The following is a 16,248-nucleotide window of genomic DNA, read 5'->3' as shown; positions in this document are numbered from 1 at the left end:
CGCAAGACTTGTACTTTTTGAAAAAGCTCTTGAATTTGAAGAGTGATGATGGTTTTAGAATGAATCAGATCCTTGTTGGGTTATGGTACATCATGGGTTTGTGGCCTTTGGTATATGGCATGCTCCTGCTTCCCACTGGTCGAAGGTATCATTACTTTTATGGCTTCTTCCTTTATCCTCTTTAGAGAGTTAAGTAACACTCTAAGCTGCAATGAAATAGAGAAAAACTAGTAGTTTAGAGTTGTCTGATACCATATTAGAGATTGTTCAGTGAAACTTTCTCATCAACTCTCATATTAGTGTTTATATTCAATCTATTATACACTTTGTTCGACAGTAAAACCCCGGCTTGGCCTTTTGTTGTGCTTTCGTTTTTCGGTGGTGTATACGCTCTGTTACCTTATTTTGCCTTGTGGAATCCTCCTGCTCCTCCTGTTTCAGACACTGAACTGAGAAAATGGCCTTTGAATATTCTGGAATCAAAAATAACTGCTGGGGTAAAAGATCTCCCTCTTTTTGTAATCTTTATTCATGTCTCTCGCCTTTTGGTTTTCCATTACTGAGAGTTGACACATTTATGCATCAGGTAACTCTTGTTGCAGGACTGGGTATAATTCTTTATTCAGTAGTTGGTAATGCTGGTGACTGGACAGAGTTCTATCAGTACTTTCGAGAGAGCAAATTCGTAAGTTCGATATGCTCATTCTTTTCCAGAAATGCAAATCATCTTTTTGCTCATATTTGACATACCTTCTCAAAATGCAGATTCATGTTACGAGTCTTGATTTCTGTTTACTGTCTGCATTTGCTCCGTTTTGGGTTTACAATGACATGACCAGCCGAAAATGGTGAGTTCTATACAAAGCTATTTACCGTGTTTACTCAAGCAAGACCCTTTTCTTTTCTATTGAACACACTGCTTCTTTTTCAGGTTTGATAAAGGCAGCTGGCTTTTACCGGTATCAGTGGTGCCATTCTTGGGACCTTCTTTGTATCTTCTCCTACGACCAGCAGTGTCAGAGACGACAGCTCCTAAAGAATCTCCATCATCTGACCCAAATCAATAGCAACATCAACGCTCACTCGATGACAAGAAAATTGTCACGGAGTTTCCAAAAGCCGAGGAAGGTTTCTCAGAGACTATCAAATTTCTGATGCATGAAGGCTGATGATAAGATTAATGAAAATGGTAAATCACCAGTGCCACAAATGTATTCTAGAAGAGGGAAATGTAATTCTAGATCATACAGAGGGAAATGTAATTCTGGATCATCAGAACAAACTACTCCAGCTCCTTAACAATAGATTCAGTACTACAGTGAAAATGTAATCTTACCAATATTTCATTAACAAGAGAAAAACTCCAACTTTATTGTAGTAGATATAACGAAACGTGGAAAATCAAACTGAAATATATAAAGTTTGTCGCAAGTCAAAGAAAATTGTTTAGGCATACAACTTGTTGAGTTCATCTTTGAATTTGGCCTTAATCTGCTCCCTCTTTATCTTGAGAGCAGCTGTGACTAATCCCGACTCCGGTGTCCACGGCTCTGACAGCAACTTGATCTTTGCTGGAAGTTCAAACTTTTCGAGTTTTGCCGCTTTTCCTGCCTGAAATTGTAAGAGTTTGGAATACATATATTAACAGATGTAAGTATGTAAAACCTGAGACGGCTATTGAAAATACAAACCTTGGTAAGAGACTGTTGAACCTCCTTGACTGCATCACCGTTCTCGCATAGCTCAGCGAAGTCACTGTGTTTAACTCCGGCTTCCTCTGCCCATTTCTCTAATGCTCCGTGTGATGCAACGACAAGAGCTACACAGTAGCTGTTCATTGGGTCAGCATGTACCATGATGTTATCAACGTAGTTGCTTGAACCCAAAGCTGCCTCCACCTGTGAAACACACAATTCAGACAATAAAAAGGCATGAGGCGATAATAATATCATACCATCCTCATTTCTCCATGTAGAATTTAAGTTTTATTTGGCAAACCTTTCCGAGAGATACGTATTCCCCGTGTTGAAGTTTAACAATATCTTTCTTTCTGTCAATAACTTCAAGACATCCATCAGGGTGGAATCTTCCAATATCTCCGGTGTAAAACCACCTCGTGCCCTTCTCATCAACCTGCATTTTGTCATGTTGACCCTCAGAAATCTATATAGCAAGTGGGTAACTAAGCTCCTAGAATATGCAACACCGTGTGCTTTACCTTGTAAACCTCATCGGTTTTTTCTTGATTGTTGAAGTAACCTGCTGTTACACTGTTACCACCTACCACAATCTCCCCTCGAGGCATTGGTTTGTCTGAAATTCTGTAGCCACCTTCTTCCCAAGAAACAAGCTGCAAGATGAAAATTTTTTCTCATGATTACAAAAAAATTTACAAATTGTCAATGTGTTGTGTTGATTAAAGATTGTCTGCGAACCTTAATGTAGCCGCATGGAAGTGGAGGTCCTACACGGCCAACAGAAGGGTCGTCCCACTCAGAAAATGTAGCTCCAGCACACGTTTCAGTCAATCCATATCCTTGACCGATGGGAGCCCTAACAGAAAACAATGGGCAGTCACAATCAGAAAAAATCTAAGCCCAAGCATTATGAAGTTGCTATGACGAATACAGACAAGTACAACCATACCAACGTCACTAATGATGTGAACACAAATCCAAACGATTTCAATGGCATTTTCCCAAGCTAATATGGGACAAGATGTTATGAACCAACTATTTGCTTGAGAATTAAGAAAGATATGAATGCTTAGCTACCTCTTAACCCTAATTCTCTCTTAGAGAATAAGGTTAATTCTTGGGGCTTCGTTTCTCATTAATCAATAAAGACCATTATATAGGCCTTGATACAACTTAATCAAAACCCTAGTAAAATATAGAAAATACTTTAACGTAGAATGGAAATTATGAAAACCAAATGCATAAACTAAAGCACCAAAACCAATTAATTAAAACGTCCTAACCATACTCTAATCTACCTAACCATGATCACGTATCACAAGACTCGTATGGAAATGTCAAAAGTGAGACCACAGAGGATTCTCTTACCCCATGCAGATATTGATGAAGCGTTGTGAATCAGGAGATAGTGGAGCCCCTCCACAGAGCATAAACCGGATGTGTCCTCCAAGCACAGCACGCACTTTCTTAAAGATTAGAGTATCCCACAACATTTTCTCCAGACCCCAGGCACCAAACCAGCTTCCATCCACAGCTGCCAGCCGGCGCTTGTATGCAAAGTCAAAAAGGGTCTTCGCCATCCCTCCCTTTTCCTCAACCTAGATTATTACGTATAGAAATATAAATGATATAGCAAGTAACTCCAAAAATACACACAACATTATTGTCGCTAAGATGGTACCTTTTTCAGAACTCCATCACGGACACGATCAAGAATAGCAGGAACTGCAGTCATGATAGTTGGATTTAGAGCTGAAACATCTCCTTTAGTTCCTTTCTTAATTTTATTAGAAGTGTCAGTCAAAGTCATTGCTGAGCCATAACCGATGGCACAACCTGAGGTAAAGACCACAATCTGAAGAAAAAAAATCATGATTTGGTAAGAAAGAGCAAGACAATAAGGTAGTACTTAAAAGAGAGAGAGAGAGCACCGTAACATACCTCAGCTTCCAGCTCAAACACATGAGCCAAAGGTAAGTAAGCAATATATGTGTCATTCCTATCCAGTTTTGGAATAACCTTCATAACTCCTGCAGCAGTTGCGACAAGATTCCCGTGGGTAATCATAACTCCCTGAGTGAATACGCACAACGAAAGGTTAGGAAAAACTGCAGTGATAGATTTGCTAAACGAAAATAAAATATGGTTTCCCGTATCAAGAATTCAGGCAAGCAAAAACACATAACAAAGAGCAAGGAAGCAGTCCAACACACACACACACCTTTGGTAGGCCGGTACTACCACTGGTAAACATTATAACAGCAACTCCATTCTTCGAAGGTAAGATGGGTTGAACAGGATTCTTCTGCCCCAGTTTCTCAACTTCAGAGATGGACGAAACAGTTGTGTCATCCATATTATTGAAGTCACTAGGATCAACATCTACTCCATCTTCTTCAATGTAAATAATGTTCTTTATAGTCTTCAAGCTTGATTGTATCGCACACAACTTTTTAAGTTGTTTTGAGTCGCATATTAGAGTCGACACTCGTGTCTGTCAACAATACAAAACTCTATATTCAGAGATCCAGCAACCAAATTTAGTAATTAAAGAAAACATCAACGTCAAAAACTTCCCCTACCAACCTCATTAAGTGAGTAAATCAAAGCCTCTTCTCCTAAAGAAGCATAGATTGTAACAACGGTTATGCTCTGCCTGAAACATCCCTGAAAATTTTGACCAATTTCATCAAACAATATCAAGCAAAAACCCACATAAACAAAAAAACGGCAACCATTAGCTAAAATGAAGGAACCTGAAACGCGATAAACCACTCTGCACGAGTATCCGAAAAGATAGCAACACGAGTATCAACATTATGTCCAACATTAACCAACCCGGACGCAAAGTTACAAACACGATCAAAGACCTCTGCATAAGTTTGCCACTTGTACTCTCCCAAATGAAGCTTCTCAAACTTCCTGCCATCACTAGCCGTAACAAACTCTTTACCAATAAACTCTCTAGTCCCAAGCAACCGATCTCTCGAATACTTTTTACAAGACTGCTCAAACAAAGCAGAGATAGTTGTAGCTCCTTCCCAAGGAACAGTAACCAAATCAGGAGCACTAGCATGACGCATCGTATAACCTTCCTCGCCGCCTAATTTGATCGGAACACCTCTCTTTTTCCCCTTTTTGCTTCCGTTGAACACAACGGAGAGTAACACAGGTACAAGTAAAGCAACGACTCCACCTCCTATGATCCCATAGACTCCAAATCCACTCGGTGAACCCATTGGATTCACCCCAGAATCTTCCATAAGAGCGAAGAAAGCTACAACAACGGAAAGGAACAATTTTAACCGGACCCGATGATGATCGATCGAGCGAAACAGAATCCAAAGCTAAGGAATCGAAAAGTTTTGGGAATTGTGGGTTACCTACGAATGGGATCGAGGGATCAGTGAAAGGAAGTTTCTTGATGAGTTCTTCGAATCGTATTCCAAAAAAAAGAAAGTGAAAGTTAAAACCTTTTTCGCTGTTTGAAAACTTCTGAACAATCCGAAGCTTGTGGACTCTGTCTTTTATTCGAGCAGCCGTGGTTTAGAGAGGAATGATTCGTCGGTACGGTGATGGACACGTGGCTGTTGGGTAATGGAGGGACACGTGGATGTTTTTCTATTTGGTTTTTTGTTGCCACGTTTACTTAAAATTCCGGGGAAGCTGCTTCGTTGAAGTTCTAAAAGATTCTCCCAATTGAATAATATGGAAACGCTGATTTTTCAAATCCAGTGGCAACTAAAATAGTTATAGAAAAATACGTAATAACGATTAATATTCAAATGTTTCATTCTTTACCAACTGGGATAGATTCCGAATTACCAATAAACTCTCTATAATGTTTTGAGAGTCTGAAATATACTTAATTAGAATTTATATCTGAGTATGTGATTTTAATTTAAAATATTTTTTATCAATATAAATTTTTAAACTCATATATAATCATTCAAATTTTTGAATATAAATCTTTATAAACACTAAACTTACTTTACTAAGTGATATTGAAACGACCGACCTTTTTTTTTTAATAAATAATAAATATAAATAAATAACTACAACTAGTGGTCCCATACCTACTAGCCACCTAACCAAATTCACAATCAACAGCGGAATAACAAACCAATAAAATTAAGCATGTGATTTTAATTTAAAATATTTTTTATCAATATAAATTTTTAAACTCAAATATAATCATTTCATTTATGAGGCAAGTCTTGAGTTCGACTCATTTCAGCATCAACTCTGCTGTTAGCTTCTTTTTTTCTTCCTCCTCGAAGCTGCTCTACGGTGGCGGGATGGCAACGGATCTTGGATCACCATCTCCGTTTGACTCGCGTCGTCCAGGCTCGTCGGAGGACCTGTTCCGATGAGCATCCGCAAAAATTTGGGCGGCGGCTGCAACTGTGTTCTTCAGTTGCAGAATTAGGGTAAACGAAGCCGGTTTGATTCCGGTTCGTGTTTTAAACCTGGGTCAATTTTGATTCACGGTTTTTTATTTGGTTTGATGTAAGTGGTTTAAGCCCTTTGGGATTTGTAATGGGCTAAATCCGGAAATAGCCCATTGGGCATTTATTTATAAAATTGAATAGCCTTTAACAAAAAAAAAAAAAAAAAAAAAAACAAACCAATAAATATCCAATAAACCAATAACCAATAAAATAATAACCAGTATTAATTCCAATCACAAACTAATGGTCCAAACAGCATAAATCAAATAACCAGCAATCCTAAACAATGTTCTAATGACTCAACTCTAGCAACCTAGCAATGCCAGACAACATCCAATCGAGTCCCTAGAACATCCTCTTCTTCATTGCCTTGATTCTACGATCACACTTTGCCTTTACCTGCACTATAAACACAAATTGAGATGCATGAGTATTTGATAAACACTCAGTGAGGCAATCTTCCCATCTACTGGGCTATACACACAAGCAACAATGATTCCAAAGTTCCAAACAAGCATCAAACAAAACACACAAACCAGGAAATCAAACATCGTCTCGCTGGAAGGGAGGTGTCAACCGACACCAGCCTAGTGTCGACCAACACTGGCTCAATGGTGTCGACCGACACTACCCCACAGTGTCGATCGATGCCCAATTTGCTGGTGTCGACCGACACCAAGTGGTATCGATCGACACTCCCTCTGCAACTGCGATCCGCGCGAAGTCGAGAGTCGAATCTCGCTCCCAAATCTCCTCCAAATCGTCCAATACTCAAAACCCAAGCCTTATACCTCCATAAGAACCTGTATCAACCAATCCCAGCAAGAAAAACACACAAACAAGCAACAGCAAGCAAGAACAAGGGAATCAAAGGCTTAGATTAGCCATGGTCATGCACTCACCTCTTTGCAGGAAGATTCAGGCCAAAAGCAACGAATCCAACCTTCCTAGCAAGCTTCTAAATCCTTCCTAGCTTCCAATCTCTCAAGAACAGCCAAGAAATCTCCGAATCCCACTCAAAAGCTCAAGAACCAACTCTCTCTTTTGTTTTTCTCTAAAAGCGGCCAAACAACACAAAAACACGACCTTAGGTTGTTTTCCCCCTTTTACAACTCGATTTTAGGGATTTCCTAAACCAACCACACAAACCGGACGATTAAAATCGAACCGACCAAACCGGTCACAACTAGTGTCGATCGACACCTCCTGTGGTGTCGATCGACACCCTCACCAAAATCTCAATAATAGGTTTGCGGGTGTTACAGATATACAACATATATATTGTTGAAGATAATATTTTTTTGTTTTTTTTGTTTAACATCTATCAAATTTCATTAATATGAACCAAATACAATCAATGGTTTATGGAACAAACATTTGTGCGGAATTTTACTTTAATTTTTTATTAATAAAAATTATTTAATATAAATATAATTATTTTAAATTTAAAAGATAGATTTATATAAAAGTCATACTTATTTTACTACTCCAGAAATTATAAAATAGCAAAAACTAGGAAAGATAAATTTCATCTGCCATATTCTGATATTCATATGTAAGTTTCCTTCATGCATTAGTCTTCGTCCTCGTCCTTCCTATGTTTTCCAGTGATACACAAAATGCAAGAACCCACAATCATCGAGAGGATCACAAAACCAAAAACGGAAAGGAATGCCACTATAAACCATTGCATTTTTAAATAACCGAAAGAATTTAGAAATGGAGTTTACGTTGATATAAAACTTTTTCCTGCCTTTCTCTCTTCATTCAACATCCATTGCTAATATACAATGGATTTCAAAGGGATTTTGGTATGGTTGAATGAATCCAAATTTACTAATAATTTTGATATTGTCTCTAATAGTAATCGGATATGTATGATGTTTATCCATAAAACACAAATCATATACATTAAATTAATTTTAAAATACCTTATTATTAAACTTTTAGTAGAAGAAATGATACATTTATCAAAACATAACTACATTTAATAGCTAAATTTCATTATATTTGGTAGCAATTTAATTGCTAAATTAATAAAATAATAACTAAATAAAAAATGAATTAAGTAAAATAAATAAAATATTGAAATATTAACAAAAATAGTAATTGGATATGCATGATGTTTATCCATAAAACACAAAGCATATTGAAACAACCCGACCCTTTTTTTTTTAATAATAACATTAAATACAATACATAATTAAGCAGCCCATACTACTTAACTAGACCAACCTAAATCACAACTCTTCTTTAAACCAATAACAACCAATACACACAGCGGAAACATACCAACCCTACAGAACCATTACAACATCAATACAATACCAATCCTAAGCATTCTATCCAACAACCTAGCATATATCTATCCAAGGTTCCCAACATAAACAATATAGCAAAGACCAACAACACACAAACGAGACCCTAGATCATCCTCCTCCTCATCGCCATGATTCCACGTCACATACCTTTACCTGCACACCACAAACAACAATTGAGATGCGTAAGTATTATCACAAATACTTAGTGAGGCAATCCTCCCATCTACTGGGCTATACACACAAGCCACTGAGATTCCAATGCTTAACAAATAACAACCAAACACAAACAAACCAGGAAATCACATAACAAGCAACTTGGTGTCGACCGACACCAGAGAGGTGTCGATCGACACTGGCCAAACATGGTGTCGACCGACACCTAACTGGTGTCGATCGACACTCCCTTCGCAGACGCGAACTGCACGAATCCAAACGACGAACCTCCGTTTCCAATCATCTCCAATCCGTTCCAACCTCACCCAAAACCTTCAGGAACCTATAAGAACCATAACACAACCACCACAAGCAAGAACAACACCACTAACACAACCAATCAAGCAAGAACAACACCACAAAGCACCACCAATCAAGCAAGAACAACAAAGGATTCTCAGGCTTAGATAAGCCATGGTCATGCACTCACCTTATCAACTGATTATAACAACCAATACAACCAGTTGAGACCCTCCTAACGTCTGAAACAGCCCAGAAACGCCCTACAACAAGCCACACAACCAAAAACGACTTATAACAAAACTGGACAGAAACATCAGAAAAGAACAGTCTCAAAGACGAAACCCTAAAATAAAAACCAACCGTTAACTATCAAATCGCTCCGGTGAAAAGCTACCCCTAGACGTCACGAAGCTTCCCACAAAATTTCAGCACGATCAGGCACCACACGAGACCACGATCTCAGTTACAATCTCCGATGGTCCCAACTCGCGTCTGAGAAAACGTGTCTCACGAAACTGCCAATAACTCATCGAGTTTAAATCCAAATCTACTTCTGTAAAAAGGCGAATGACGATGAAAGACTTGGGAATAAACCTACCAAATTTCATTACCTTTGAGAACGATTTGATATGCCGAAACTGTTTCCTCCCAAACCCTAACGATTCTGATCTTTCTCCTTTAATCTCCTTCACACCACAATAGGCTCTCTCCTCTCTCTCTATCTCTGAAAACGGCGACAAGACACCCTAAAACCCTTAAATTTGTCGCTTCTCTACTTATAACACGATTTAGGGATTTTTCCTTGAACCAAACCGAACCAAACAGCAATTAAAACGAACCGGACCAAACCAGAAAACATGGTGTCGATCGATACACCAAGGGTGTCGATCGACACCCACACCAAAACCTTAAAAATTGGTTCGCGGATGTTACACATATGCATTAAGCTAAATTTAAGATAATTTCTTATTAAACTTTTAGTAGAAGAAATGATACATTTATCAAAACATAACTAAAATTAATAGCTAAATTTCATTTTTTGGTAGGAATTTAATTGCTAAATTAATAAAATAATAACTAAATAAAAAACCAATTAAGTAAAATAAATGAAATATTGAAATATTAAAAACAATAGTAATTGGATATGCATGATGTTTATCCATAAAACACAAATTATATGCATCAAACCAATTTTAAGCTAATTTCTTTTTAAACTTTTAGTAGAAGAATTGATACATTTATCAAAACATAACTCAATTTAATAGCTAAATTTCATTTTTTGGTGGGAATTTAATTGCAAAATTAATAAAATAATAACTAAATAAAAAATGAATGAAGTAAAATCTATATAATAATAACAATCTGAAAAAATGCAATCAACATTTGCGATTTTTCGTCGTACCTTTTCGTAAAATATATATATATATGTATTGACAGAAAATTTCAACGGTTGCATCTCTTTAAACGGTTGTGTCTATTCAACATTTTTATAAATTTATATATAAGTGACTTCTCATCATTGTATTCAATTTTCTTTATTTTATATTTTTGACAGAAATTTTTTGCAGTTCCGTATCTCTAAAAAGTTGCATCTGTTGAATATAGAGTTATGTCTTTTACAAACAGTTGTATCTATTCAAATGTTCGCATCTTTATAAATCTATATATAAATAACCTCTCATTATTGTATTCAAATATAATAATAACACTCTGAAAAAATACCAACAACAGTTGTGATTTTTCGTCGTACATTTTCGTAAAATATATATATTTTTGATAGAAAATTTCAACGGTTGCATCTCTCTAAAAAGTTGCATCTGTTAAATGTAGAGTTGTGTCTCTTACAAACAGTTGTGTCTATTCAAATGTTTACATCTTTATAAATTTATATATAAGTGACTTCTCATCATTGTATTCAAATTTTCTTTATTTTATATTTTTTTGTAAAAAAATTTACAATTGCGTCTCTCTAAAAAATTGCGTCTGTTGAATACAGAATTGTGTCTTTTACAAACAGTTGTGTCTATTCAAATGTTCACATCTTTAGAGATCTATATATTAATAACTTCTCATCATTGTATTCAAATTTTTTTTTATATTTGTATTAGTTAAAAGAGAATTTGTTAGCAATAACGTCTCATCACTGTGAGAAATTTATTGCAGTTTTATATATGTTTTTAATTGTTGTATTATTTAATTATATTCAGTCTCTATGTATACAACCATCTATTCATCGAGGGTTATCGTTCTATTGGTATGAATCCAAACCGAAATTTTTGTTTTTAGCTGTTAAAAAATGTGGTTCAGTTTGGTTTTTAAGAAAATGAGAGCATATTGGCTCGTATATGTTTGTTTTTTTTATGTCACAAGCATATATATATATATATATATTTTTCTACTCCATGCTTTTTGATTAGAAAACTAATTGTATTATAGAAAACAATATGGATTTCTATATTTTTACTTTAAAAAAAAAATATAATCATGAAATATCAAGGTAAAAATAAAAATAAAATATCATAGTTTTTTTATTATATTTTCTAGAGTTGGGAATATTCAGTTTATTGAGAGATGGAAAACTGGTGATCAACAGAAAGATTGACGGTTGAGATGATTATCCAATAAACTATCTTGACAACAAAGACTTATCTACAACTTCATATAGGTTAATGGAATTTGTATATTTAGTTCTAGTCATAATACACTCAAATTGAAATCTTAACAACAAAAGATACTGAATATGAAATATTATAAAAGTTTGAAAAGGTTTTGGATTCTGACTGCCAAAAAAAAGAGGAGCGTGTGAGAGCAATGAATCCGGCCGTCCTTGGCCGACCATCTTCCTTAGACACGCACATTGTGATGCTACATCATACACCTAAATATTATTGTTATAAGTTCTAACTATTATTGTTCCCCTATAATATTTATTATATTATTTATTTATGTGTGACTCGAGATAATTAACCAGCATCTTATGGAAAAAAATTAGTAATAAGTACATTCAATATTAGATTAACCATGTATATATAATCTATTATAATTGGCAAAATGTTTAATGACTATAGGTTGTTTTATATAAAAATATGTTTCATCAATAAAACGATAGTTGTTTTTATTACATATACATTTACAATATTGCCTTTATGAAAATAGATGTATCCTTTTATATGAATATATAAATGATTTTTGATTTAAATAAATAAAATATGTGATAATTTTCTGTTTAGTTATATTCAAATTTGCTAGGATTGGTAATTTTCTTACTGATTGACTGAATAGTAATATTTATATTCATTTTTATGAAGTAAAAATTGATTTTGGAAATAGAAATATGTTTGAGTTATGCTAAAAAGGATTAAAATAATTAATAGAAATGAATTTAAACAAATCATTATGTCAATTTAAGAATGGTCCTCAATTAATATTTTTAATATTTATAATTTGTTTTATGATTATTAAAGAAATTTATAGTGTCTTATATAATGTATTCATATTTTTATCATTTAAAACAAAACAAAAAAAAAATTTAAAAATATAATCATTTACATATCATATTTGACAATAAGAGAATAAATTGTAACGATTCATAAAATATACAAAATATGACTGTAAGGTTAAGAAGAGAAGACATGACTGTAGATTACATTTATACATTTTTCAGAAATTTAAAAATATTTTACGAAAAATTACGACGATAAAACATAGATAAAAGGTTACATTGAAAAGACGCAAACGGAAGGTTAAGACGAGTAAAAGCGAACAAAATAACACAACTGATATGTTATCTCATGGCAGTTAATCGTAAAAATTTGTTTAATTTGATGTGTGTAGCACTGATAATTATTTAATCATACGTAAAGGTAAGATTATTTAAAAAAATATATTTTAATAAAAATATAAAGAATGTTTCAAAAAATTTGTATGTTTTTGAAATTTTTATTAAATAGTTTAGGAATACCAATAGTTTAATTAATAAATTTAATTAAAGAATTTTTCTAATAAATATTTTACTAAAATGAGTTTCCGTGATATCGCGGGGGCTCTATACCTAGTAAATGAAATATTGAAATATTAAAAACAGTACTATTAATTTTTTAGTAGTTAATAAAAGTAATAACTATATAAAAATGTATTAATTAAAAGAAATAAAAATTTAAAAGTAATAAAAATAATATTATGAATTTTTTTAGTAATAATAATATAATTCATCATTTAACAAAAAAAATGATCGTATTTTAAAATTATGAATATGTTAATGAGTTTTTGAGATTGCATCACAAAACTAACATTTAAAAAATAAAATAAAAACTAACATTTAAAAATAGAAAATGAATTTTTAGAAAATATGTAACTTGTTTAGTGAATGGATATTCATTATCGGGTTTAACTGTTTGATAATCTTAGCATTTATGACATGGTCCAGAGTTCTATTATGGCAGATGATGATTCACTTGGTATATTTTATTAAAAATGGAAAAGTGCTCACTGTGGAGTCCATATTTTATGATCCGCGTGAGAAAAGAGAAGAGGTGAGCATACCAAAAGACCAGGGGATAATTTTATTTTTCTTTATATTAATAGTTGATTAAAGCAGCCACTTCTATTCATTTGTTTTACAGGCAAGAACTGCAAAAAACCACTTTGCTAGCGTTGAAGGGGATCACCTAACTTATCTTAGTGTTTATCGGGAGTCAGATAAGTTATTGGAAAAGAAAAAAGTAGCCGGCAGTGGAAACAATATTGATAAAATTATGAAAAAATGGTGTAAGGAGAACTTTGTGAATAGCCGTTCCTTGAAGCATGCTCGGGACATATATAGGTTGGTACGGTTATGCCTTCTTTGTAGACGGGTTTTAATGTGTCTTCATGCGGAAATGCATGCTTGAGTTTCGTAGATGTCTTGCTGCATCATTTTTCCTTAAAGCAGCACAGAGACAATTGGACGGTACATACAATACAGGTAGGTTTACCTATATATGGTGGTTCATTTATTATTTTAACATGTAAATACGCCTATTATGCTCTGCTCTTTTAGCAAAACTTCCATCGATATCTAATGACTTGACAGGGCTTTGGAAAGTGGTGAGATTGTCCACATCCACCCAACTTCTGTTCTATTCCGTGCTTTGGAAAGTGTTATATTCGACGAGCTCATGCAAACCAGCAAGAAGTACATCAAGAACCTCGCAAGCATTGATCCCTGATGGTTGGCTGAGTTGGCTCCTCATCATTACAAAACCGCAGAGTGAATTTAGCTTACCCCCTTAACTTATTTTCTAGGTAAAACACAACAATATCTCTCATCAGTTTTTGAAATTTTAACATGGCATAGAGAGAAGATTTACATCTCCCTGGTTCTTTTTGTAATCATCATTTCTCTCTCTCTCTCTCATGCAGATATAACTATTTCTATCCTGATGGAGGTTGAATACTGATACCACTGGAGACTGATGCTGAACATTTAAAGGGAATGCGTTCGGTTGATAGAAGATGACTGTGGCTGAGCTTAGCATTACTTATTAGGAAACAAGAAGCTTAATCTATGCTATGTGAGAAGAAAGTAAAGACTCAAGAAATACTCTGTTTCTTTATTATGATTTCAAGATAGTTTTTACACAAAGAAGACAATGTCTTATATAGACAACAAAGAGAACAATCTAGAATTGATGAGTCACTGTGACAGCTCTCATTACAGCTGTGATCAGCTAGTCAGCATCCTTATCTTGCAGTGAGCTAAAACGGTTGTGTAGCAGAGGCATTGCAGGTACAGCTTTTGGCATGACTTGAGAGTGTTGACCTTGACCAGCTTTCTTTATTGGGCTTCCTCCTTGTTGGATCATTTTGTGGCCCAGCTCACAAGTATCACTTATATTCCCCCTCAAACTTGTGGTGGGTGGAACACCAACACCAAGTTTGTGTCGCAGACTCTCAAACTCACGCCTGGGAAGAGATTTTGTAAAAATGTCTGCAAGTTGAAACTGAGCTGGGCTGTGTTGTGTCTCAATGTGTCCCAATGCTACTTGCTCCCAAATGTAGTGGAAATCAGTGTCAAAATGCTTTGAACATTTGTGAAGAGCAGGGTTTGTACTGAGATCCACTGCAGAGAGATTATCACATTGGAGCAAGGTTGGAAACTGTTGGGATATCCTGAGATCACGAAGAAGGAATGATAGCCAGGTTATTTCGTGAGCCGTATCAGTTAGCGCCCTGTACTCTGCTTCAGTAGACGAGTGTGAGACCGTTTCTTGTCTTCTAGCCGACCAGCTGATCAGGTTTGGACCAAGAAGAATGCAGAACCCTGATGTGGACCGACGAGTTTTTTTGCAACCAGAGTGATCACTATCACAAAACGCTGAAAGAGACAGATTAAAGCTCTTCTTTATGGACAACCCCATTTGTATTGTACCTTTGATGTATCGCAATATACGTTTGAGCAGTCCAAAGTCAGAGATTGTAGGTTCATGCATCCGTTGACACACAAAACTGACTGCAAACTGAATGTCATGCCTTGTGATTGTGAGATATTGAAGCTTTCCCGCAAGACTCCGAAAGTAAGTGGGTTCAGAGAAGAGTTCTGTATTCATCTTGTCAAGATTTTGTGGTAGTGGTGTTGGCATGGGATTACAGTCGGACATACCAGCCTGATAGAGAATGTCTTTTGCATAAGCCGTTTGATGAAGAAAGAATCCATCCTTGCATTTTTGGATTTCAACACCAAGGAAGTAGCTGGGAGCTTCAAGATCTTTCATAGAAAACCTTTTATTTAGAGATTCTAGCAGAGTGTCAACTAAACTCTTATCACTTCCTGTAAGAAGCATGTCATCAACGTATAAGAGCAGAACTAGGGACTTACCATTTTTGTGATAAGTGAACAGAGATGGATCAGATTTGCAGCAAGTGAACCCAAATTCAATTAAATATTTGCTGAAAGTGTCAAACCAAGCTCGTGGAGCCTGTTTTAGGCTGTATAGAGCTTTTGTGAGTCGACAAACATGGGAAGGTCTCTCTTTATCAAGAAGCCAGGAGGTTGAAGCATGAATACAGGTTCTTGTAATTCTCCATGAAGGAAAGCATTAGAAACATCAAGCTGTTTGATGTCCCAATCCTTAGCAACTGCAACATCAAGCACCATACGAATTGTTGTTGTTCTTACAACTGGACTGAAGGTCTCCAGATAGTCCAAACCTTCCTCCTGATCAAAGCCCTTTGCAACGAGACGAGCTTTTAGCTTGTCCACCGAACCATCAGGTCGAAGCTTGGTTTTGAAGACCCATTTGCACCCCAGAATGTTCATATCCTCCGTAGGCTCAGTCAAATCCC

The 16,248-nt window shown here is 35.4% G+C and overlaps 3 protein-coding genes across 3 annotated transcripts in view; 1 reads left to right on the top strand and 2 right to left on the bottom strand.

Moving 5' to 3' along the window:
* The window catches only part of LOC104747120, a 1,841-nt gene extending 469 nt beyond the window's left edge, over positions 1-1,372 (top strand). The window contains exons 2-6 of the mRNA XM_019237258.1: positions 1-145; positions 338-497; positions 587-685; positions 766-848; positions 932-1,372. Of these exons, the coding sequence (XP_019092803.1) occupies positions 1-145; positions 338-497; positions 587-685; positions 766-848; positions 932-1,067 (623 nt within the window). The 3' untranslated portion in view covers positions 1,068-1,372. The remainder of the gene's footprint in view (positions 146-337; positions 498-586; positions 686-765; positions 849-931) is intronic.
* LOC104747121 (long chain acyl-CoA synthetase 8) lies at positions 1,315-5,236 on the bottom strand. Its single transcript, XM_010468692.1, has 12 exons — positions 5,081-5,236; positions 4,454-4,974; positions 4,284-4,364; positions 3,919-4,191; positions 3,639-3,770; positions 3,379-3,552; positions 3,066-3,295; positions 2,436-2,553; positions 2,219-2,350; positions 1,999-2,133; positions 1,692-1,898; positions 1,315-1,611 (listed from the first exon to the last, which is right to left on the bottom strand). The coding sequence occupies exons 2-12, from the start codon at positions 4,958-4,960 to the stop codon at positions 1,447-1,449; spliced, it is 2,154 nt and encodes a 717-aa protein (XP_010466994.1). The 5' UTR covers positions 4,961-4,974; positions 5,081-5,236; the 3' UTR covers positions 1,315-1,446.
* On the bottom strand, positions 14,634-15,746 carry LOC109129119 (uncharacterized mitochondrial protein AtMg00810-like). Its single transcript, XM_019236757.1, has one exon. It carries the CDS (start codon positions 15,744-15,746, stop codon positions 14,634-14,636), a length of 1,113 nt encoding a protein of 370 aa, XP_019092302.1.

This window comes from Camelina sativa, chromosome 15 (assembly GCF_000633955.1).
Source record: "Camelina sativa cultivar DH55 chromosome 15, Cs, whole genome shotgun sequence".
NCBI classification, from domain to species: Eukaryota; Viridiplantae; Streptophyta; class Magnoliopsida; order Brassicales; family Brassicaceae; genus Camelina; species Camelina sativa.
This window is presented reverse-complemented; position numbering and strand designations above follow the sequence as displayed.

Coding starts and splice junctions, on each gene's coding strand:
- LOC104747121 (XM_010468692.1), bottom strand. CDS start 4,960: ATGGAAGATTCTGGGGTGAATCCAATGGGTTCACCGAGTGGATTTGGA. Junction 2,134..2,218: donor AAACCGATGAGGTTTACAAG/GTAAAGCACACG, acceptor GACAAAATGCAG/GTTGATGAGAAGGGCACGAG. Junction 1,899..1,998: donor AATACGTATCTCTCGGAAAG/GTTTGCCAAATA, acceptor TGTGTTTCACAG/GTGGAGGCAGCTTTGGGTTC.
- LOC109129119 (XM_019236757.1), bottom strand. CDS start 15,746: ATGCTTCTTACAGGAAGTGATAAGAGTTTAGTTGACACTCTGCTAGAA.